The sequence below is a fragment of the Trachypithecus francoisi genome, unplaced genomic scaffold, assembly GCF_009764315.1.
Source record: "Trachypithecus francoisi isolate TF-2019V2 unplaced genomic scaffold, Tfra_2.0 Lachesis_group1, whole genome shotgun sequence".
In the NCBI taxonomy this organism is placed as follows: Eukaryota; Metazoa; Chordata; class Mammalia; order Primates; family Cercopithecidae; genus Trachypithecus; species Trachypithecus francoisi.
In genome coordinates this window covers 161,913,841-161,939,731 of record NW_022681454.1, presented here as the reverse complement: position 1 = coordinate 161,939,731, position 25,891 = coordinate 161,913,841, and the positions used below count along the sequence as shown (strand labels likewise).

The following is a 25,891-nucleotide window of genomic DNA, read 5'->3' as shown; positions in this document are numbered from 1 at the left end:
TTGAAAGACTAATTAAACCTTCCCTCAACATTTGTCTTAGTCCATAACAAATTACCATAGACTAAGTGGCTTCTAAACAGAAATTTATTTCTCACAGTTCTGGAGGTTAGGAAGTCCAAGATCAAGGTGTTGACAGAGCTGCTTCCTGGTTCATAGAGAGCTGTCTTCTCTGTGTCCTTACATGGTGGAAGGGGCGAGGGATCTCTCTGGAGGCAATTTTATAAGGTCACCCGTCCCTTTCATGAAGACTTTGTCTTTATTACTTAATCACCTCCCAAAGACTCCACCTTCTGATATCACACATGGAGTTTAAGATTTCAACATATGAATTCGTTTTGAGGTGGACAAAAACATTCAGTCTGTAACAATATTGAAACAACTTTCATAGCCTTTGTAATTCAGATATTTCCTAAAGACTAGGGCAAGCTCTCTATTGATTTCACCACTGCTTTGGTCTTTTTTCTGCTTGTTGGACATAGGAGAAGGGAAAAGTACCTGGGAGAGAGATGTTGAAGCTCCAGGTCTTCTCGGTGACTGATTCTCTTCAGTCAGTCTTTTTTCAGGACTAGAAACTACATTTCAAGTTGGATGTGTAGTGAATGATATTGGCCATGAAAATAAAGAGTATTTAATGGTATAATCAATTTTTCTCTTAGGCCTAGTCAGGAAGGGTCCCTGTTGTCAGCATGAATATTTAAAATACCCTTTTCTGTCTGGAACCCTCTTCATTAGACCAGAGTTAGTGGGATCAGAGGATGTGCCAACTCATTCTAGACTGTGCCACGCACCCCACCCCCTTTCCTTTGCTTTTCCACTTTGCTCTGGCCACTGCTCAAGAGATTCAGGAGCAGAATTTTCCTGAGAAGAACTGGGTATCTGTTACAGCGTGAAGGAGGAGAAATTTTGCAGAGAAAAGGAAGAATATACAGGGGATTTTGCTGATGAGGGGCTCTGACTGCTAGATGAAATGGTGGAAGTACATGTGAGGAAGGGGAGACCAAGTCAGGAATGATGGAGCTACTGTCAATGTCGGATGACCAAGCGAAATCTGTGGGGCCTTAGGCTTCTTTCTATAACTGAATATGAGTTTTCATTACTTAAAAGTTTTTTTTTTTTGTTAAATAATAGCATTAAAAAAAACCCAAAGAAGGCTAAAAAACTGGAAAGAAAACTAATGTATAGAGCTGAATATATTAATTTCCTGGAGAATCTGAAGATTCTGGAAATCTCTGAGGACCACACGTATGCTGATGTCAAAGCCCTGCACACTGAGGTTACCAGGGACAAAGGCTCAGTACGTCAGAGAATTATTAATATAATACTTTACAGTTGTGACATTTTATCATAGTGATTGTTTAATATCTTTGAACACTGAAATGACTTGTGTAATACCTTTGAAATATGATTATCTCTGTGTATTATTTTGTCTGTTTTGCAATGATTATCCCAATTTAATGTGCTGAAGTTCTATAGGTGACTCTTCCTTGCTCAGTGTGAATGTCAGCCTCTTATTTTATTTCACTCTATTATCCTGGATTAGTTTATAGCCTGATTCTAGAATTCAATTCAACATGATATATTTTAATACTGGTCATGTTTGGGTTTGTGTGACACAATGTATTTTAAATAATATCAACTGAAAGTTTCAATTTCAGAGACCTTCTATATAACATTCAAAACATTTTATTAAACAGATACTGAAATATCCAAGGATAGTATGGCATTTAAACATTTTTTATTATGCAAGTAATTTATGTCCATTGGAGAAGTACTTGAAAATAAAAAGTAAAAATAGTGTCACAGCTCAGAGAGACTCACTGTTCTATCAGATATTTTTTTTTCTATTGCCTGTAGTCACAAGCATGTCCACACTCACATAGACATTCCGTGTATTTATTTGTTAATAAGATAGGCCATATTATATACAAATTAGTCTGTAATCTCCTTTCCTCCCTTACCTATTTAGTTCTTGCCAACAATAGAGCTACATTATTATTTTAATAGCTTCATAGTGTATATTTATGTGGATGACTATAATTTATGTAACCAGTTGTCTTACTGTAGGCTGCATAGGCTATTTTTATTATTTTTTCTTGTTCTTGTAATACATTTTTACCTTTGACATCTTTGCCAACTGCTGGATTTCCTCCTGAGGATACATTCTTAGAAGTGAGGCTGTGAGGGTATGGACATTTTAAAGGGGTTGGATATGACTTCTGAGTGGTTCACAGTGAAAGTAAGAATTCTCTGAGCATCTAGAGTAGAGATCTTGCTCTGCCTTCTTGGAGAAGTCTCTCTCTCTTTGCTTGAAAAGGACTCTTAAGGTTCCAGTATAGAACTAGTCTCTCTCTCTCAGGCAGCAGAAGATCGTTTACTCATCTGTCCTGGGCATTTGATCTGCTGCTTCAATAGCATCTTCGCCTTTGGTTTATGAGTGCCTCTTCTCTGAGATAGTCTGTTCACAAAAATGGGCAGATTGTTTCTGTAGTCATAAAACATGTAGGCTCAGGGTCAAAGGACAGCCTCACGGTGTGCAAGATGTAAGTGATTTGTTCATGAAAATGTCCTTTGATTCTGATTGAACTTGAAATTAAATAAAATACATGATCAATTGTTTTACACTTCTCTCTTGTTTTAGACTTTGGATAGGGTATTACAACAAGTGCGATTTACAAGAAACGGCAAAGAACTGAAGGCTTTAGCACAAAGGGGAATTGGATATCATCACAGCGGCATGTATTTTAAAGAAAAAGAGTTCGTTGAAATACTCTTTGTAAAAGGGCTTATTAGGGTAGGTACATTTCTTTGCATTAAAAAAATAAAGTTGTGCATATATGATGCTGAATACCAGTAAAAGGTAAAAAATTATACCAGTTGTTTTTCTCATCTAACCAGTGTCTTTTTATTACAACTCGCTGGACTGTTCTGCTTCTCCATCTATCCCATTTATTAGAGGAGTTTAAAAATTATTTATACACTGAAAAATAATATTTATAATGAAGTAGTATAGCTGTGGTATCAACTCATGTGATCCACCTGCCTTGGCCTCCCAAAGTGCTGAGATTACCGGTGTGAGCCACCACACCTAGCCAGATACATTTTTTTTTTTTAATGGTACTCGTTATGGCTAAATTCTGAAGTTTAGTGATTTGAGCCTTTCCTTTTTATTGATGAACTTTTAAAGATGAGCAAATAATGGGTTGAATTTGGATGAGTTTATAAATATCAATTAGAAAGTCTTTTTGCTTACTCTTCATCATTAAATAATTGAAATAATTATGGCATAGGTTAATATTAATGTATTTGACAGGAAGAGAGAGCAGCTATATGCACCTAGCACTAAATAGGTGACTGGGCACATAACTGATATTAAGAAAGTAAATAAGAAGGAAAATGTAACTTTATTATGCTTCAATTAATTAGATCAGTTATCTGTTTGGATAAAACCTCCATAAACAAACATGAGAATAAGAGAAGGTGGTTGTCCAGAATAAATAAGGCAAAACATTATTACCCCATCTTAAGGAACATGTGTATGCTAGTTCTTCATTCATTCATGAATTTATTGGATACATGTTTATTGTGCATCTGCTCTGTGTCCCATACTCTTCCAGGTGTTGAGGGTACAGCAGTGGCTGAGAGAGATCAATGCCCATGTCCTCATGATACTTAAGGTCTTGGAGGGACAAGTAAACATGGTTATTTTAGAAATGATGGTGCAGGAAGTCTTTTTGGACATTTATGTAGAGATCAGAGAAAGCCTGCAAATGGAGATTTGGAGAAAATGATTTTAGGGCGAGCAAATGGCAACAGTTAGGATGCTGAAGTAGCAGTGTTCTTTGAATACTCAGGCAGTTGCAAGAACAGTGGGGCTAGTATGTTAGTTTTAAAGATATGTGGTTTATTAAAGCTCTAAAAGTTGTTCAGTGACTGGAATGGAAAATAGACCTTGTCTCCTTATAGAGATGCTATATTGTGTATGAACTCTTCTTTTTTTTTTTTTTTTTTCCTAGGTAGTGACAGCTACTGGAACACTTGCCTCAGGGATCCACATGCCATGCAAATCTGTTGTGTTTGCTCAAGACTCAGTCTATCTGGATGCTTTAAATTACAGACAGGTAACTCTCTGACTCTTTAACTCCCACCGCTGAAGGCTGAGTGTGAAATAATGAACCATGTGGCACTCGCATCTGGTAACAGGCTACAGTTTGTGTCCTTCCTTTTACTTCCTATGTGGCATAGCATTTTTGAGTTGAGTGGCCTGAGATCTTGTTGCTTCATGTTGTGTGGTTTATCTGTTTCACTATTTTCTCACAGTTAGTGTTTATTGGCTTAATAATCTTAATGTAGTTCAGTTTTTAGTGTAGTTTTTATATTTCTTGAGAAATATACAGCTGTTCTGATTCTTGATCCTTTATAGTGCTCCTTTATTTTATTTTTCTGGCAGTGTGTAAAATGGTCTGAAATTCCTTGCACTATCTGTTTCGTTTAATTTGCCTTTCTCTGTGTGTGGCACTTGGTATTATCAATTCCTGGGTCTTTTGGGAATCCTGTCATTTAAATTAGGTAGGTTTTGACTTCCTTACTTCAAGTTTAGTATTGAGTATTTAGGAGCCATTGACCACCTGTTTTCCAAATTCCAAAACTTTAATACCATTCACCTTCTTGGGGGTTTATGCTTTTTTTAAAAAAAGGTTTTCATTATCGTTTTAGTGGAATTTCTGGAGTGAGAAATGTTACTTGGAGGTCTCTATAGATAACTTTTTAAAAATCAAGGATAAAAATATGTCTGTCTTATAAGGCGAGGGAGGAAAGAAAGATAAAAACAAGTTTGAGAGTGAGAAAAATAAAAATAAAAGAGAAGGGCTATATAACAGAGATTTAGACACAAAGACAAAGATGTTATACCTGAGCATCTTCTCATTTCCTTATGTGACATCCTATATGTGGTATATATTGCAAGTCAAAGGGGAGAAAAATTACTTCCTCTCTACACACTGCTAAAAATAAAACCTGACAATTTTTTTTCCTAGTCTCAAAATATGAAAGATAAATTATAAAATATAAATTTTTTCATTTTGCTTATTCTTGAAATTTTCCTCTTTTCTTATTCAAATGTAGATCATGTGAACTCTCCTAGACTGGAATGTGAAGATTTTGATTTTACAGAGAAAAGGAGTTTATCTCCATTTCATGATGTTTTAGGATGTTGCTGTTTCACCCTTAAAAGCCGTATTTTCCTTTTCTCAAGTATAGCTATAGACCATTTCACCTTTTACCATGTGCTGTTAGGAAAAACAGAAAGTCCCTGAGCTGGAATTTTTCAGTCTTTCTCCTTTTCATGTAGTGAGCAAAGTTTCTCTTAAGGGACTTTTGTTTCCTTCAGAATTATGGTCTCCTTTTTTCTCTTCCTTGCCAGAATCACTTGTTTGGAAGAAATCCAACATCATTTATTTACTATGGACCATAACGAAAGTGGAACTACTTTGTTATCCTGCCCCAATGACTTAGCATTATCTCCTAGGACAGAATAAAATATATTTTCTCTGTGAATGGATTTTGTTTGTTTCTCAAGGGTCAGGTGGCAGACCTTTCTGGGAATTACACCTTGCACTTAAACCCCTCAACAACGGCCTAATCATCCCAAATGTCAGGTTGCCCCTGTTTAGAGAAATGCACTTAAATCAGAAATGCATTTCCATGTTATTTACAATTTGTCTAGAAGGGTGTGTCATATGATGAGAACCAGAAAATGTTAGTTCTACTGCTTGCACTTTTGTACCAAAAGTATTTCATACATTTCAGTTTCGTCATGATCATATAGCTACAGCCTTAGTTTAGCTGTCATTATTTTGACTTCACCTCAGTATTTTGACACATCTTCCAAGTAGAAGTAAGCATTTACTATGTTTTAAACTTAAAAGTTTGAAAAAAGAAAATCTACCTGTGGATTTACATTTCTCACTCAACAGTTAATTATTATTTAGAAATATAAATAGAAATTTCAGTCTCCAAAGCTGGTTTCCCAGGAACTGACTTCAGTGACTTTGTCCAGCTGTATCAAAATCTTGTTCTTTCTCTAGATCTATTTAAATAGGAGGCATGAAGCTATGCATCTTCCTTCCTTCTAGCTTTTTTTGATAGAGGAATCTAGTCTCATGGGAGTGTGATTTTTCCTAGCACAGCGGGTAATACAGACCCCTGAACTATGTATTTTATATTAGGTCTTTAAAGCAAATAATATGCTTTACTGTGTTGATTGAAAAAAAAAATGATGTGGATTTTCTGCTAACATGCCATTTTCTCCTTTTGGTCTTTCCATTTTCTATCATTTAAAATATACTCATTTATATATTCCTTCAAATGGCATTTATTATGAGTCAAATACATGTCATGACCTGCTCCTAGGTGTCTTCCTCATGTTACTCAATCTTCGTAGGACTTTATTGCCTGTAAAATAAAGAGAATACTTGTTAGCTTCACCTTCCTGGCTTTTCTTCAACAATCAAGGAGAGCAGATTACACAAGGCTGTGAGTAGCAGGAAGCTGTGATTGTTAGAATCATTGGGAGCAGCCACTGAGAAAGCTGCCTACCATAGTCTGCTGCCTGGGTCCTAATGAGTCACTTCTCTCCCATAAGCAAAAACACATTCACTGCCTCCCAGGGTCTCCAGAAGTCTCCTTATTGGCATAAGCCTGGGATTTCTCTAGTCATCAGAATGCCCTTATTGCTTTCACAGTCTCTTGGTATCCTTTCCTGGGCCTCTTCACCACCATGTCAGCGTTACCTTGATTCTGCCTACATTCAAACCAGCCTGTTGCCCTGCCCCTGCCCTGGTGGCCTGGCTCAAGTCTTGCCTCAGGTACCTATGTGCTAGATCTTTACAGTGCTTCTGAAGGAGTGTGTATAAGGATGAATATAGGGGGATCTGGTCCTAGATTCCCTAGGCTTAAATCTGACCTTACTCTTTACTAGCTGTTCAACCACGGACACGTTAGTTAATTTCTCAGGTGTCAGTTTCTCAATCTATCTGTACGATGGTGAGAATAATTATATTTCAGAAGGTTATTATGAGGACTAACTGAAAAATGTACACCACTCAGAACTGTGCCCGGCACATAGTAAGTGCTCGATGAATGCCAGCTGTTATTAGTAGGGCCTTTGCATCCTGATCACCATGTGATTTTTAAATATATATATATTTATTTCTTGTTTTTTCCTAGTGAGAACCTTCTGGCACAAATTGTTTTAGTAACTGACCTCTCATTTCTGCTATGCCTTGTTCATCAGGACCTTTGCTCTCCTTCTTCCTCTTAGAGACTTTCCCTTCTTTCCCCTGATTGAAATCGTAGCCCCTTTACAAGGGTCTGATTGAACTGTCTTTATGTGTTTTCTTTGAAGTCTTGTTTGATTACTCCAGCTTTGGGGAAATGTGATTGCACTTGTTCTCTCACTGTTGTTGTTATGTACTCTTGTAAATTCCATTAAGGAATTTGTATCTCAAATACCGATTAGCATGGGAATGACAAGAGATGCTGAAGGTATTTGTGGAACTGATGATTTCTTCTGTACAATGTGCATCCATCTATGCTAGGCTGGCATTTTCAGTTGTGGTGTAATGGAAACCATGATCACGGAACATCTGCAGACATGAGGTGACTATTGTCAAACAGATGTGAGACTTCAGGTGAGACATCTGAACTGCTGGATCTTCCTTCACTATCTCCAGAATGGCTGTGATAATCACTACCCCACAGCCTCTGTAAGGATTAAGTGAACTAGGAAAGAGACACATTGAAGGTCCTTAATAAACATTTCCTTCTTCATTTACTGTGCACACTTTTTCACTCCGGAGTCATCTTTAATGCTTTTTCTCTCCTTTGCTTTTGATGCTTAATCTATTACAAAAATCGTCCAATTACTCTTCTACAGTGGTGCCCTCAGATTTCTGTCTCACGATTTCTGTAGCCAGCATCCTTCTTCCTTCATTCTTTTCCCAGGGCTATTGTAAGAGTGTTAACAAAAGGACATGAGATCTGCAGAGGCAAAACAGTTTTATTTTCTGTAAAAAATAATCGGCAGATTGGAGAATCTCAGCCTTTACTGTATGTGAAAGTAGGCTCTTCAAAGAACAAAGGGAGGGTCTGGCTTAAATAGGGAAAGTTCTCAGCCTTATTTTCAGTCAGATCCTTTGTTTGCAAATGAAGGATTCAAACTTCTTCCGTTCTGGCCGGGCGCGGTGGCTCAAGCCTGTAATCCCAGCACTTTGGGAGGCCGAGATGGGCGGATCACGAGGTCAGGAGATCAAGACCATCCTGGCTAACACGGTGAAACCCCGTCTCTACTAAAAAATACAAAAAACGAGCCGGGCGAGGTGGCGGGCGCCTGTAGTCCCAGCTACTCGGGAGGCTGAGGCAGGAGAATGGCGTAAACCCGGGAGGCGGAGCTTGCAGTGAGCTGAGATCCGGCCACTGCACTCCAGCCCGGGCGACAGAGCGAGACTCCGTCTCAAAAAAAAAAAAAAAAAAAAAAAAAAAAAAAACTTCTTCCGTTCTGATTGGTTGGAATAGTTGAGCCCTGACCGAATGGTTTCCAAGCTTCGAACCAGAAGTTTCCATCAGATGTTTCAAACAACTAGGAGTGGAGATTTTCAACCACAGTTTATCTTAGCACCACCAACAGCAGCTGGTTTGGCTTGATTGTAGGAAGGGTCCTTTGACACCTTGACCTGTTTCTGAGAACACAGCGTGCATGACCACTCCCTCACCCTGCTGTGGCTACCTAGTTCTGTTTTAACTTTGAGCACCTCAGCCACAGGAGTCCATTCTGTCTGTTGGCCAGGGGCCTACTTTAACAGTCCTCCTGGTTATCATTTGCCCGTATTCTATTCTGTGCCACAGATGATGGATAGCATAGTTTTTCTTCATGTCATTTTCTGGCAAGGGAACATTTGATGGCGAATTCTACTCTTGGATCAAATATAGAAATGTTGGCAATATTCAAACCCTTTATCAACAAAATCCCTTTTGCTCTCTGTCTAAAATATGTATATTCTTATGCTCATGAACATTTGTCCTGCTCAGTCTAATCTTCTTACTGTTTCTAATCATCTTTCTAATCTCTGTCTTCTTGCTCTCTTCTCTGGTATCATTTTTTTGCATGGGTTGTCTACCATGTAATCTTCAGGAATCTCATTTTTAGGATTCCCAGAGGCAGGCTTACATGGTCCTTGGGGACATGACTTTGATTAAAAAAAAAAAAAAATCAGGGATTAGTTGAATCTGCTACTTCTCAGTTGTTAGATTGTGGCTAAGTTACTTAAGTTCTCTGTGCTTAGTTTTCTCATCTTTGTTCTTCTTCTTCTTTTTTTTTTTTTTCAAAATCACATTAGAGGTCCTTCTTTATCTTTAACTGGGACTGACAATACTCTCTACCTCACTGGATTATTATGACGACTGCCTAAAACTAATTTATACAAAGGGCCTGGCACATATTAAGCATTGAATAAATGGCTGTTATTTCTTCTGCAATTAGTTGGTCCTTGACATACCTCTTCCACAAAGCCTTTCAAAATGTTGTCTCTTTCAATAAATTTACTTGATTTGTATCTCAAGAGGCTTAGGCACACGTTTTAAATTTCATTACTTTTAACTCTATTTGTTAAAAGAGTTAGAGAAAATGGCTTAAATAGGGAACAGTTGCTGTTGGTGGTGCCAAGTGTGGTTGGAATTCCCCACTTCCAGCTGTTTGAAGGAAACATCCAGCAGACTCTTCTGGTTTGGAGCTTGAAACCACCCAGTCAGGACTCAACTATTTCAACCAAGCAGAACTGAAGAAGTTTGAATCCTTCATTTGCAAAAAAGGGTCTGATTGAAAACAAGGCTGAAAACTTTCCCTATTTAAGCCACTCTCTAGTTCTATTCCTCTCTCTCTCCCCCTCTCCCTCTCCTTTTCTGTCCCTCCCTCCCTCCCTCTCTCTCTCCTTCTCTTTGTCTGTGTGTGGTGAGAAAGAGTGGGGGGTATATGGACTCTAAGCTCCTTGACAGCAGGTTCCATTTGTAAGTTTCTTTTACATATCATCTTACAATCCCTGGTACAGTTGTCTGCATGATAGGGAATACCTGTTAACGACGCTACCTCTGAATATAAGGAAAAACACAAACTGCTTTTTCTATTATCTCACTTTATAATAATCACTACAATCAACACACAAGACTTCTGTGACCAGATGTGTGGGGATTTCTGCTCACCACCAAGTGAGCAGTCAGTTCTGCAGCTCAATTCAATTCCGTGTTACCAACCTGAAGATGGCATCAGATTCCACACATTGAGGGCTCAGTCTCCAAGACTGCCTCCTCTTCAGACACCAGTCACAAGTCGGGTCCTCTGGAACTTGTGACCAACTGGCTTCAGGTTGGGGTTCCCATGACCCCCTCTTTGGGTTCAGTTAACTTGCTAGAGTGGCTCATGGAACTCAAAGACTTACGTTTATCAGTTTATTATGAAGGGTGTTATAAAGGATACAGAAGAAGAGCTGTGAGGGCAAGGTATGGGTCAAGGGGCATGGAACTCCCATGCCGTCTCAGGCACACCACCCTCCAGGAACCTCCGTGTATTCAGCTGTCTGGAAGCTCTTTGAGACAGTCCCTTTAGGTTTTTATGGAAACTCCATTACGCAGGCCTGATGAATTAAACCGTTAGCCACTGGTGATCAACTTAACCTTCAGCCCTTCTCCCTTCCCCGGAAATTGCGAGGAGGGGCTGAAAGTCCCATTCCTCTAATCATGCCTTGGTCTTTCTGGTGACCAGTCCCCATCCTGAAGCTGCCTAGAGACTGCCAGCCATCAGCCAACTTATTTATACAAAGATGTTGGAGAGTCCAAGGATTTCAGGAGTCATATGCCAGCGACTGGGGCCAAAGACCAAATATATATCACAGTGCCTCATTATCTCTTTGGCCCAGCCACACTGTATTTTTTAAGTGCCATGTTAACATAGATTAGTTTCAGGACTAAATGCACAATTTGACACAACCCCGGATAACAAGTGTAAAGTCATAGATCGTTGGACTTCATAGGAAATTATTTGGGGAGGTTTTACATTGTGATTCTTTGCTGCTTCCAGATGTCTGGTCGTGCTGGAAGAAGAGGTCAAGACCTGCTTGGAAATGTATATTTCTTTGATATCCCATTGCCCAAAATAAAAAGACTCCTTGCATCCAGTGTTCCTGAGCTGAGAGGACAGTTCCCTCTCAGCGTAACCCTGGTCCTGCGACTCATGCTGCTGGCTTCCAAGGGAGATGACCCAGAGGACGCCAAGGCAAAGGTACCGTGCTGGACGCTGCCTGAGTTCAGTCTTCATTACTGACCTGGCTCTAGTCAGGTCTGCTGCTCTTTAGGAAGTCTGTCTCGAGAAGAAAATAAACTTTCTTTTTGTTTGTTTGTTTTTGTTTTTGGAGATAGGGTCTCGCTGTGTCACCTAGGCTGGAGTGCAGTAGTGCAATCATGGTTTACTGCAGCCTTGATCACCTGGGCTCAAGCGATCTTCCCATGTCAGCATCCCGAGTAGCTGGGACTACAGGTGTACATCACCATGCCCAGCTAATTTTTATTTTATTTTATTTTTGTAGAGTTGAGGGCTCACTGTTGCCCAGACTGGTCTCAAACTCCTAGACTCAAGCAGTCCACCTACTGTATTCGTCAGGGTTCTCTAGAACGACAGAACAGGATAGATATATGTATAAAGAAGAGTTTATTAAGTATTAACTCACATGATCACAAGGCCCCATAATAGGCCATCTGCAAACTGAGGAGCAAGGAAGCCAGTCTGAGTCCCAAAACAAAAGAACTTGGAGTCTGATGTTCAAGGGCAGGAAGTATCCAGCATGGGAGAAAGATGTAGGCTGGGAGGCTAAATCAGTCTAGCCTTTACACGTTTTTCTGCCTGCTTTATATTCTGGCCTTGCTGTCAGCTGATTAGGTGGTGACCACCCACATTAAGGGTGTGTCTGCCTTTCCCAGCCCACTGACTCAAATGTTTTTTTTTTTTTTTTTTTTTTTTTTTTTTTTGAGGCGGAGTCTCGCTCTGTCTCCGGACTGGAGTGCAGTGGCCAGATCTCAGCTCACTGCAAGCTCCGCCTCCCGGGTTTACGCCATTCTCCTGCCTCAGCCTCCCGAGTAGCTGGGACTACAGGCGCCCGCCACCTCGCCCAGCTAGTTTTTGTATTTTTAGTAGAGACGGGGTTTCACCGTGTTAGCCAGGATGATCTCGATCTCCTGACCTCGTGATCCACCCGTCTCGGCCTCCCAAAGTGCTGGATTACAGGCTTGAGCCACCGCGCCCGGCCCTCAAATGTTAATCTCCTTTGGCAACACCCTCAAAGATACACCTAGGATCAATGCTTTGAATCCTTCAATCTAATCAAGTTGACACGCAGCGTTAATCATCACACCTGCCTTGGCCTCCCAAAATGTTGAGATTACAGGTGTGAGCCAGCGTGCCCAGCCAAGAAACTTTTTATCTGAGGAATGTGAGTGCCCTTTAATTATCAGGCTCAGAGAGGCATTGGAATGTGACAGGGTGTGACAGCAGTCATGTCTCACTCCCCTCTTGAGCTAAATAATTACCTCTTGAGGCCACTTGCTATGTGGGCTCTAGGCTAACTGACATGAAGTAGCCATAAAGCACCATACATTGGACACCGTACCTCATTCCCTGTAGTTCAACAATGTATAGCCAATCACAAATCAATGTTATTTCTGTAAAACCATGAGAACTCCTGTCAAAAAACTTTGTATCAGCCCACTTCTTGTCCCCTTTTGCCTTTAAAACAATCTTGTAACAAAAGCTGAGCAGAATACTCCTTAGGACAGCTTGGAAGTGTGTCTGTCCCAGACAGCTGTCCTCAACCTTGGCCCAAATGGACTCTATATTAATTTTGCCTCAGTATTTTTTAGGTCCACAGTAGCAATATCTCTTCAGTTTCATCACTCTTTTAATGCGTTGTATTTTCTTGATTATTATATGTTTCTTCAGGACAGAACAAAATAATTAATTTTGTTTTACCACCAAAGACCTTAAGGCACTAAGAATTACCAGGGTTATTTTAATATGTGAAAAGCAATGTAGTATAGTGGTTGAATTTTGGCTATAGGCTCATAAAGGTCTGGAATACATCCCTGGTTTAATTGTTTACTGACGATTAAACTTTAATAAGGTGATTACATTTTCCTAAACCTCAGAACTGTCAGCCATAAAATGGCAATAACAACCACTATAGATTGTAGTTAAATTAAATGAACTAATTAATGCAAGTCAAGGACTTCTTAGCATCATATTCGATTAGTAGTAAACACATAAATGCTAGCTATTATTATTATTCATAGTCTCAGGTCTTATGATTTTAGTTTTAGGGTTTTTTTTTTGTTTGTTTTGCTTTAGTATTCATTAAAGAGAAGAATGGGAAAAGCACTTGCTAACTTTTTCATTCTCTTTATATATTGTTTTTTACTTTTTCCTTTATAAAGGAGATCAAGTATAAGTGAAAACTGATAATATAACTTGTTTTTGACTGTCTATATATTTTTTGTGGAAAAATAGATTTGCTTCTACCTTAAATTCTGTTATGTTGTCAGCATTTGCCACTTAAATTAGATCAATAAGAAATTTCTACATTAAAGAATTAACAGAAGAATTATAATTGAAATGAAAGATTGAATTTGTTCTCAAATGTATCACTCTTAATTCCAGGTAGGAATGAGGAAAACAGTATTGCTATATTAAAAATAAAAACTGTATTTTAAATATAAAATTACCTGTTTATAAAAGTTTATTTGGAACCATAGAAAAGCTGAAAGAAGGAAAACTCACCAGTACCTAGTTCCACTACTCACTTGGTCTTAGCCAAAAGGCCAAGAAGCGATAGTTCCGCTACTCAAAGGAAACTGCTTTATTATTTTGATATATTTCTCCCAGTCTTTTCTACCTAAATGTGGGTGTTTGCTTTTTAAAGAATGGATGCAGTTATGTTGAATTAGATACCAGAATTTGGTAAATTTGCCTGAGGTTTTCAATCAGAACAATTTTGGGGGGTATAACCCCATGTTGAGTAATACATAATTCACATTAAAATTTAAATTTAATAAAATGTCATTGTAAGGTTGCCAAGTTTTCCATATTCTTATATATTCATTATCATGACCAGTTACATCAGATTCCATTTGCCAAGATGAAGAGTCTTCCCAGAACCCTGTAGTGAGTCAGGTGTGTGCCTTTGGATAGTCACAGAGAACAGCGACACCCAGTTCTATGTAAAAGTGGCCCCATTCTTGAGCTCTTAATTTTGATTAATTTCCCAGGAAGAGAGAGTAGTACACTTTCAAGTTTTTTGTTGTTGTTTTTTATATAATAACATTTATGAGGGTGGCCTGTTTTCTGGGCTCCTGCATATTCGAGGGGATTTTTGTTTCTTTTGTAGTAAGGACAATTTAACCAGGCATAAATTTATTGGATTTGAGCCATTAGTTTTCAAAATTGTTGATGCTTCATTTTCTTTGGCATCTACTGTTGTAGAGATATAATCTGTGGCCCTACTGATTCCTTTTTTTTTGTAGGTCACTTGACTTTTTCTGCCCATGTATATGGATCCTTTTCTTTATTCTTATATGTTACTTTTTTAGGAGAAGTTTCTATAGTTTTTTTTAATTGATAGTGTTTATCATATTCAGAACCTTTTCAATTTATCACATTCAAGTTGTTTTTGAAGTAATAAGTATATTAAATTAGATTTTTAATTTGGTTTCTATTTTAATTGCTTTGGTTTCTTTATTAGAAAAAGTTTCACTGGCTGGGTATGGTGGCATGTACCTATAGTCCCAGCTATTTGGGAGGCTGAGGCAGGAGGATCACTTGAGTCCAGGAATTTGAGGTTGCAGTGAGCTATGACCTACTGCACTTCAGCCTGTGATGGGAGGGAATGTTGCAAAGGTCTCTGAAATGCCTATGAGGCCTTTTCCAATTGTCTTGGCTATCAGCATTTTCCTTCCTTTTAGTTATACAAATATATGCAGGCTGTTTGAACTCCTGCCCAGAAAGTAGCCTTTTCTTTTCTGCCACATGGCTAGGCTGCAAATTTTTCAGATTTACACTCTACTTCCCTTTCAAATACAAGTTCCAGTTTCGGGTCATTTCTTTGCTAACATATTTGAGCATAGGTTGATAGAACCAGCCAGGCTACATCTTGAACACTTTACTACTTAGAAATTGATTTCTGCCACATACACTAAATCATATCTATCCTTCTTTCTTTCTTTCTTTCTTTCTTTCTCTTTCTTTCTTTCTTTCTTTTTTTTTTTTTTTTTTTGAGATGATGTCTCATTCTGTCACCCAGGGTGGAGTGCAGTGGCGCAATCTCGGCTCACTGCAAGCTCTGTCTCTCGGGTTCATACCATTCTCCTGCCTCAGCCTCCGGAGTAGCTGGAACTACAGGTGCCTGCCACCACGCCCGGCTAATTTTTTTTTTTTTTTTGTATTTTTAGTAGAGACGGCATTTCACCATGTTAACCAAGATGGTCTTGATACCCTGACCTCGTGATCTGCCTGCCTCGGCCTCCCACAGTGCTGGGATTACAGGCATGAGCCACTGTGCCCAGCCAAATGATCTCTTTCAAGTTCAAATTTCTACAGATTCCTAGAGCAGGAGCTCAATACAGCTAACCTCTTTGCTAACACTTAACAAGTGACCTTTGCTCCAGTTCCCAATAAGTTCCTCATGTCCATCTGAGACCTTATTAGCCTGGACTTCATTGTCCATACTACTATTAGCATTTTGGCCACAACAGTTTAACAAGTCTTTAGGATGTTCCAAACTTTCCCTCATCTTCCTGTCTTCTTTTGAGCCCTCCACAAAATTCCAACTTCTGTCCACTACCCAGTTCCAAAACCGCTTTCACATTTTCATATCTTTCTGTATTAGTATCAACTTTCTGTATTAGTTCATGCTCACACTGCTATACAGAGACACTTGACACTGGGTAATTCATAAAAAAAAGATATTTTATTGGCTTATGATTCTGCAGGCTATACAGGAAGCATAAGCAGCTTCTGCTTCTGGGTAGGCCTCAGGAAACTTTCAATCATGGCAGAAGGTGAAGGGGAAGTAGGCATGTGTTACACGGCTGGAGCAGGAGGAAGACGGGCAGAAGGGAGCTGCTACACACTTTTTTTTTTTTTTTGAGACAGAGTCTCGCTCTGTGGCCCGGGCTGGAGTGCAGTGGCCGGATCTCAGCTCACTGCAAGCTCCGCCTCCTGGGTTCATGCCATTCTCCTGCCTCAGCCTCCCGAGTAGCTGGGACTACAGGTGCCCGCCACCTCGCCCGGCTAGTTTTTTGTATTTTTTAGTAGAGACGGGGTTTCACCATGTTAGCCAGTATGGTCTCGATCTCCTGACCTCGTGATCCACCCGCCTCGGCCTCCCAAAGTGCTGGGATTACAGGCTTGAGCCACCGTGCCCGGCCTACACACTTTTAAACAACCAGATCTCACGATAACTCACTCACTATCATGAGAACAGCACCGAAGGGGAAATTCACCTCTGTGATCCAATCACCTCCCATCAGGCCCCACCTCCCACACTGGGGATTACAATTTGACGTGAAATTTGGGTGATGACAGAGATCCAAATATTTCCATTCTGTTGACTGCAGTCTACCTAGTTCCATCAGGTTTGATGGGATAACTCAAGACTCAGAACAATGTAATTACTCAATTTGCCTTCTAGGCCTAAGAGAGCTAAACTTGTAAGCCAGATTGGCTTTCATACTTTATTTGTTCAGGCCACTATGAGTCACCACTGCTTCAGAGATTTAGCAGATTATTTGCCAATCTGTGTTATGTATAACAATTCTGCTTTATGTGACGTATTTAATTCAAGGAAGCATGTAGCATGTGAAGACACAGTCAAAGAGATAATGTGAAATCAAGTGAAATTTACTTTCACATGAGATCTGGTATCATTATCTAGTATGTATGTGTACTATTTATTACATATCAGTATTTACAAATACTGTTTAAAACTAGATAAATTAAAGTACTCTTCTTTTATAGGTGTTGTCAGTGCTAAAGCATTCATTGCTGTCTTTTAAGAGACCAAGAGCCATGAAGACTTTGAAACTTTATTTTTTGTTTTCTTTGCAGCTCCTGATCAAAGAGGTATGATCACGCTTTGGCTTTCTTGTTCTCTTTAATACTATGTAAATTTCTTTCTCTGCTAAACCAACTGAACTTTCTATAAGCTGCATTCAATGATAATGTTGCTTATCATTTATTAATAAATGAAGTCAGGTAATATTTGTCAATCACTCACCCTGGTATTTTATGGTATTCGAGTATATGGTAAGTTAAATCAATGTTTTTTTCCTTATTTTTAGGACTATTTAAATAAAAATGGTACTCCAAAAAAATTTGCAGGACTTGCATCATATTTGCATGGTCATGAACCTTCAAATCTTGTTTTTGTAAATTTTCTCAAGAGAGGCCTTTTCCATAATCTCTGTACGCCAGCCTGGAAAGGTAAGCTTGGGTTTTATACCTGTAGTCCAAAAATGGCAACATATTTATTGAAAAGCCAAAACCTCAGGTATGTTTTTCTCTTCTTCCTCCTTCTTCTCTTTTTTTTTGAAGCAAATAAATACTAAGTATATGTTCAGATTTACAGATACCAAAAAATTAGACACTAAAAGTCAACTTATATTTATTCTAATAGAGTATTTGGGGGCTACTTATGTATTACTTAACTGACAAAGAATCTTTGCAGAAGAGAATACTGAGAAGCATAGAAAGAGAATAAGTTTCTGATGGTCATGTGATTCTAGTATGCTTCAGAGCCCAGTTAATTAAACCTAGCCACCTCTTAATGCCTATGGTATGGTGCTCATGTGTTATGGGGAATGGAGAGTAGGTCAAGATGACCAGAACCTAGAACTAGTGTTTAGAAGTGTTGGTAGGTAAGTTTGGGAGCTTCGTTTTGACAGCATTGAAACACCCTAAGTGGCAGGCCAAGGAACCTGGATTTTTCAATTAGCCATTTCTCAAAGATTTTTGAGTAAGTGGGGGACATGCTTATATTCATTCTTTGGAAAGACTGATCACTCTCAAGATGGCCTGAAGAAAGGAGAGTGCAAGTCAGGAAACCACTTAGTAAACATTCTGGGTTGGGAACTAGGGCTGGTATAGCAAGGATGAAAAACAAGGCACAGAAGGTAAAAGCTCCTGTCTTAACCAAAAAATTAAATGTGTACGTAGTGTGGCAAATATGGTCAATTTCTGAGGTATATATTTACTGGAAAATTTTGCCTTCAATGGAAGGAAATGTACTATAAAAACAAATTTAAGCACAAAATACATGGAATCAACATTACTCTTATTTACAATAATGCTCTTTATTTAAATAGGCGCACAACAGTTTTCCCAAGATGTGATGGAAAAGCTCGTGTTAGTATTGGCAAATTTATTTGCAAGAAAATATATTCCAGCAAAATTCCAAAATGCTGATTTAAGGTTTTCTCAGTCAAAGGTAAAGTTTTGTTATACTTATAATGATGTAATAATGATAGTTATTAAATGTATGCTACTGGAAAGCATTCAGTACCTATAGGGTTACATTTTATATAAGCTACTCCGTTTGTTTTAATAGTGTTGTCTTCTCATGATTAGAGTTCTATTTAATTTTTAGTTCAAACATCTTCCCCTGTTAATCTAACAAACAATTCTTATCCCTAAAGTTTTTTCATTTTATTGGAGCAAACTATGTAATTCAGTAGCAACAGAGATTACATACACAAATAGTCATTTAAATAGAATGACAGCCTACTGCTGAACCTGTAGTTCCCTTGGGATTGTTTACAGCTAGGGATGGGAGTGCAGGGAAGGAATTACATCATGAGCTCTAATGTCCTCTTCAGACAATATTGAGGTAGTCACCTAAGAAAGAATCCCCTAACTTAAGGGTTGAGAGACTGAAAGAAAAATTATTTTCTAAGTTTATTTTAACACTGTTTCCAATTTCTTATTTTTTTTTAAAAGACAACAACAACAAAATAATAACAAGCAAACAAAACCTAAGAAAATGTGCAGTAGAACCTGGGAATGGAGAAGAAGCTTTTTGCTATCAGGAGTAACCCTAATAAATAGAGAACAAAAAGGGAATTAGCGTCAATCTAGGCTTTCTGACCTCACAATGCCTCTGGATATACCTCCAGACTTGAGCACCCAATTTTAGTTACTGACATATATCCACATTGCACACCACTGGAACTGTTAATCTTTTTCTTAAATGCATACATATTTTAAAGTATTTAAAAAGGAAAGTTCATATTTACTACTACTATAAATAGAAAGCCAGGATCTTTGGTTTCAAAATTAAGGAAGCCATAAGAATAGATGCAGTTAACATGGTTCTCAGCTAAAGCTGCTCTCTCTTTGCTACAAAAAGAGATTATCAACTTTTAGAGAAAGATTGGTGGTCTGTTGCCTCTGGACTTTCTAGGGTTATCAGAAAGAATAGAAGAGGACTGGAAAGAAGATATTTTATTGATTGATTGATTGATTGAGATGGAGTCTTGCTCTGTAGCCCAGGCTAGAGTGCAGTGGTACACTCTCAGCTCACTGCAACTTCCAGCTCCGGGGTCAAGCCATTCTCCTGCCTCAGCCTCCCAAGTGGCTGGGATGACAGGCGCTTGCCACCACGCTCGACTAATTATTTTTGTATTTTTAGTATAGTTGAGGTTTCATCAGGTTGGCCAGGTTGGTTTTAAACTGCTGACCTCAAGTGATCTGCCCACCTTGGCTTCTCAAAGTGGTGGGATTACAGGCATGAGCCACTGTGCCCGTCTAGCTTTTCATTTTGTAAAACTGATTTATAATTATTTAATGTTCTGTGTCTCATGCTAAATCATCTAATGTACCTGTAATATTATGTACCGTAATTTGGGATAACTACTCTATATTAGTCAGTGAAGATTTATTGAGCAATAAATATGTGCAAACTGTAACAAAAATCATGGTTGGGAAACATAGTTGCTACCTTCCAAGAGCTTGCTCTCCTGATGGGTCTGGATAGCATACACATTCGAGAAGGTGGCAAACAACACAAGGTGTAGGTGATAAGCAGCACATGTTCCCCTAGAACGATGTCCAGTGGTGGCCCAATGGCAGGGTATGGAAGGCATAGCAGTAAAGAGACCATATCACTTTGACCAGAGTGTAGAACTGCACCTGTCAATTTGTTCTTTTGCCTTGGTCCATCCACAGATAAAGCTGAGTCCAAAGTAGGCTTGTGGAAATTGTCATACTATCTACTGTAAGGAGTTGGTAGGGGCATTCTTTATTATGTCCACACAGTGTGCCTTTTGTAAGAATCCTCCAGAAAACTCTTATCTGATATTAGTGCTGAGAATAAATAACTGTTTATCTGATAGACATTCTGAAATGTGTCATTCACACTTGCTCCTAGGAATTGTAGAATATAATTTGTGCCCCATTTTAGCCTCTCTTTCTTGCTTTTCTTTCCTTTTTACCAAATTTTGATTTGTATGATTATAGTGTATTATTTTCACCCTTATAAAATACCTCAATTATTGGAAAAGTACAGGGTATGAATAAAATAAGGAAAATATCAATAAATAATAAACCCATAATTATAATAGAAGAAAACCAAGAACATTTCTAATATCATAGCTATGTCTAACCCACACTAAGGAAACTTCTAGTCCAAATTCTGAAAGAATTTGTTTTTAAACATGAAATTTGGAAGCTGAGTTAGCTTGCAATACCAGCTACTTCTCTATCTACTACCTGTTGGATTTGGGACAAGTTTACCTCTGTGAGGCTTAGCTCCCTCATGTACAAAATGGAGATGAAAATGTTTACTGCATAGGGTTGTTCTCAGGATTAATTGAGCTAACAAACAACAAGTGCTTGGGGCAGCACAGCACAGTGTTGGCACATAATCCGAACTCAGTAAAGAATTGCCGCTACTATTGCTACACTAACTTGTTACTTGCTCTCTAAATATGTCCCTCAAGTCTCTGAACTATACCTAAGTTTAAGATCAGTGTAGGACATGTTTCTATTAAATTGGTGGTTTTGGCTAAGTGGAGTCAAAACAACTTTTTTTAGGAAAGATATTTACATTTATAAATGTTGATTGAAATCAAAAGGAAATTTTACCTTAATATCGTAAATGAATAAAGTAATCAAGGGCTTCGATGAATGAACATCAATCTGCAGAACCATGCTGCAGTCTATCACCAAGCAGTCTGATTTTTTAAATGAAAGTAAAGAGATCTCTCTGAAATGTATTTCGCCCATAGGTGATCCTTGCTGAACTCCCGGAGGATTTCAAAGCTGCTTTACATGAGTATAACCTGGCAGTAATGAAGGATTTTGCCTCCTTCCTACTGATTGCTTCCAAGTCGGTGAACATGAAAAATGAGTATCAGCTCCCTTTGTCAAGAATCAGTAAGCAAAATTTAGTTCCATTCTGGAACAATTTAAAGAGTAAACAATCTTGACTAAGAAAACGTCTGGATATTGGATGCTTCAAAGCTGGTAAAGGAGCTTATTACAGGGCAGCTGTGCTAACCCGAGTGTTTTATCCCCAGAAAACAATGTAGCCCATTGTAGGGTGTGGCAATGGCTCTGTTTTCCAAGTAAAGAAAAAACTTTACCAAGTATTTATTGGGCAATGGAGGAAAAAAATAAAAGTCATTCATGAACGATTTTGATGGAAGGTTGCCAATCTGTTCAGGTCGGAAAACTGGGTCAGACAATATGACAGATGAAAAAGAAAATGGCACAATTTCTGGTATTTTTTCCCCTGAGAGGTAGTAGCCATAGTGGTTACAAATGTGAACTCTGGAAGCAGAGTGCCAAGGTCTAAATTCTGGCTCTGCTACTTATTAACCATGAGGTCTCATGCCAGTTACTTAATCTTTCTGTGTCTCAATTTTTTGATCTGTAAAATGAAATGACTAAAAGTATTACCTAGCTTACAGAGTTTTAGAGGATTAGGTATATTAATGTTTACAAGGTTCTTAAAACAGTACATGGCACATAGTCAACATCATGTAAGTCTATTCTACCCAATATGGTAGCCACCAGCTAGCTACGTGTCACTATTTAAATTAAGTTGGTTAAAAATAAAACAATTGAAAAGTTAATTCTTTAGTCACTTTAGCTTTAGTCACTTTAACTTTCCAGTGCTAGTAGCTTCTACTTGGACATAGTAGAGGTAGAATATTTCTATCATTTTGGAAAGTTCTAGTGGACATTGCAGATATCATTGTTTGCTTCAATTATTTGTTCTTGGTTGAGGAGTGACTGGTATTGCAAAGTAACTAAGCTTCCAAATTTCAATTTTATAGTAGGAAACTTCTATGGGAGAATAAATGGGAAGAACAAGCTAGATTAAGAGTAAAGAGTGGAGCCATAAAATGATTCCCATATTCCCCTGTCTCCTAATATAGTCTTAGTTGGAGTAAAAGACAGGGAGGTAAGCATTGTAGTTACTCAAGATTTGTTGATGTAGGACACAGCATGAGCAAATGCAGACAATAATGGTGGAAGCAAGGAAAGTACTGCAGAGAAAAGACGATAGGAGTGTGTGATTGTGTCATGATGGGAAAAAGGAGCTAGGCCTGAGTGCGTGACTTGGTGCCTTCAAAGTCCAGCGAGATGGTACTTGCTGGACGGAACCTGTGTTTTATCTCTTATGCCAGCTCCAAATCCACTAGTGGAGCTGCCTGTACATCATGTCTAGGAGGTTTCTGAGGTTATATCTGAGTTCATAGGCAAAAATAACAGGTAATAAAAAAAGAGTAATGATAATAAGTTAATAGTCAACATGGATTGAATGATTACTCTGTGCCAAGCTGCGTTAATGACTTTACGTACCATATCTCAATCCGTTTTCGTTCTGATGAGATGAATGTCACCTACTGTGGCCTGACCTACAGTGAGTTTAACAGGGTTTTCTGGGCTGATTTTTAAAACCTAACGTGACCTAGTCCAAAATGGTCAGAATTCACAGGTAAAGAATGTGAAGACTCCCAGCTTGTGTCTCACTTGATGAGCTGCAAGGAAGGAAGAGCAGCTGTTTCACCATTTGTTTGTCTTTCGGGGAACGCAGATAATGATTTGCTTCGACCAGAGACTGTCAATCAGGTAAGTGAAGGATTCATCTTATGTACAAAAACGTATTTAACAGAGAGAGTGGGGTTACATTGCTGTGAAGCCTTGATAGGACCTCAAACCCAAAACACTGAAAAATGTCCACTGAAGCCAGCACCATTGTCTAAGAGAACGAAACCCTGGAGGCCAGTGTGATTTTATGCTGGGTGGAGTTGGTCTGAGAAACCCTGCTTCTTTGTCTAAAATTTCAGACACCACCTCTTTTTTTCTCATTTTTTAATGAGGTTTGCCATAGGTTTGCTGTGGGAAGAGGAAAAGAAAGTGGTTCACATTTTTCCAAAATTGATCATAGACCTCATAGTGCTTTCTCTACGCCAGACCACATGGGTCTTTGGGGACAGTGGTCTACAAAGCGGGCCACAAAGCATTAGAACTTCTGGGAGGTTCTGGATAAAATATTAGGGTGCTGGAAGATTTTAGATTTAATTTGAAATATGAGAAATAAATTCCACATTGATTATATTTAATAATAAAGATTGATACTGTGCACTGGCTTATTTTATCCCTGGGTCAGAGAGTCACACATCATGTCAAGAGTGGTCTTCAAGTATTTTTGCATATTTAACATTTAAAGGAATTTTAAAAAATCATGAATCTTCTTGCACAGTTTGAATTGACATCTAAAAATTTTGTTAACCAAAATTTAAATAGCTGCTAATGTAATTTCAGGTTCATTATAAATATTGGCATTTTAAAAGAACTGTTAAATTATTTAAAAGTTCAACCAAAAGAATATAGATATCAAAGCTCTTTGATACCCAGAGTAAACAAATAGAAAAGAACACAGATAATCAAACAACTTCTTCAAAGTTACAGATTCTACATTATGTATTTTCTCATTGAACTTATATATCTTCCCTTGCCTTCCCTCCCCTCCCCTCCCCTCCTCTTCCCTCCTCTCCCCTCCCGTCCCTTTCCCCCCTTTTTATTTGTGACAGGGTCTCACTCTGTTGCCCAGGCTGGAGTGCAGTGGCACTATCTCGGCTCACTGCAGCCTCAACTTCCTGGGCTCAGGTGATCCTCCCACCTCAATCTTCCACACCCCTGGAACTACAGGCACGTGCCGCCATGCCCAGCTAATTTTTCATATTTTTAGTGGAGATGGGTTTCAGCATATTGCCCAGTCTGATCTCGAACTCCTGGGCCCAAGCAATCCACCCACCTCAGCTTCCCAGAGTGCTAGGATTATAGGCATGAGCCACCATGCCTCGCCTGAACTTGTACTTTCATCCCAACTTGCTCCACAGTTTAAATTTACCCATGCACTGGCAAAATTTGCAGATTCCTTCTGATTCTGTACAGATTAATTTGTCTAATGTGCCCAGAACCATGGTGACTTAGTTTTTATTTGTTTGTTTTGCTTCTCTTCATTTTCTCCTCTTCTACCTCCTCCTCCGCCACTTTTTTCTTCTCTCCGGAGCCCAAAGGTTTGTGTTGTTTCTTTTTATTCTCCTTGTGAGCGCAGGGAGACATAGCTACATGACACTCCTTTCAAGATCATTCTGTGCACCAACTACGATCATGATGAAAATTCCACCTTAAAATCAGCTTCTATTTATTTTTCCTTAGTGAATGTTGCTAGCAGTATTGTAGTTGGACAGTTGAAATTGCCTTCAGTATGCTGTGGGAGTTCCTGTTTGCCTCAGTGGGGCTGCCCATTCCCGAGGCATGCTTAGTGTGGCACTGGCCAGTGTCTGTAACATGCCCCTTGCCCTCTTATGGGCCCTATTTCCCTCAACCCCCATGGGAGTCCCCCTCTGCCTGCCTCCGTCACTTCGACTTATTCAGAACATACTTTAAGAAACAGATTCATACAAAAGAAATCTGAAACTGCAAACAGTTACTCTTTACATATCAATAATGAATTAACAGAAAATGTCTTTCTTCAGGTCATTCTGCGCACAATCGGTGTTAGCAGCGCTCAGGCTCCTCTGCTGTGGCCAGGGAAATTAGATAACCGAGGAAGGAGAATGCCACTAAATGCATATGTGCTCAATTTCTATCAACACAACTGCTTGACAAGATTAGAGCAAACTAATGGGTAGGTTTATGGGTGTGTTTCTATAAGATATATACATACATATATATCTATGTTTTATTGTATATTCATATTATATATGTAACAGCATATAATTTACATTATATAATTGTATAAACATAAATTTATATTTTTAAATAGGAATTTTAATACATAATCTTTTTAAGAGTTTAAAATACAGACTAATCATAAAAAAAATACTAGATCACTTTGTAGAAGACTAATTTCTGGTGATTAGAAACTCCAGTATTGTTTTGGATTTTGGGGCTACTACCAAAATCTTGGTACTTGAACTGGTTCTGGTGAATGTAATTCTGAAGACAGAAAATTTGGATACATTACAAAGCCCAAAAAGATATTTTAATTATACGAAAATTTCTAATTATACTAAAATGTATAATTTATACGTTTATTAGTATAATTAGTATAATTAGTATAATTTATTGGTATAATTAGTATAATTTAGAATAAATTACACTAAATTATTAGTATAATTTAGTAATATGTTATAACTAAATTATTAGTATAATATACCATTACACTAATTATTCATTGTATAATTCACTAATTATATTATTAGTGTAATTTACCATTACACTAATTAT

The 25,891-nt window shown here is 38.4% G+C and overlaps 1 protein-coding gene across 8 annotated transcripts in view; it reads left to right on the top strand.

Moving 5' to 3' along the window:
* DDX60L (DExD/H-box 60 like) overlaps positions 1 to 25,891 on the top strand; it is a 118,781-nt gene that overhangs the window by 78,402 nt on the left and 14,488 nt on the right. For all 8 annotated transcript variants that reach the window (XM_033215640.1, XM_033215639.1, XM_033215632.1 and 5 more), the window contains 10 exons: positions 1,129 to 1,294; positions 2,639 to 2,791; positions 4,014 to 4,118; positions 11,126 to 11,326; positions 17,105 to 17,209; positions 17,428 to 17,569; positions 18,451 to 18,572; positions 21,370 to 21,517; positions 23,079 to 23,221; positions 25,138 to 25,289. In XM_033215640.1, coding sequence (XP_033071531.1) covers positions 1,129 to 1,294; positions 2,639 to 2,791; positions 4,014 to 4,118; positions 11,126 to 11,326; positions 17,105 to 17,209; positions 17,428 to 17,569; positions 18,451 to 18,572; positions 21,370 to 21,517; positions 23,079 to 23,221; positions 25,138 to 25,289 — 1,437 coding nt within the window. The remainder of the gene's footprint in view (positions 1 to 1,128; positions 1,295 to 2,638; positions 2,792 to 4,013; positions 4,119 to 11,125; positions 11,327 to 17,104; positions 17,210 to 17,427; positions 17,570 to 18,450; positions 18,573 to 21,369; positions 21,518 to 23,078; positions 23,222 to 25,137; positions 25,290 to 25,891) is intronic.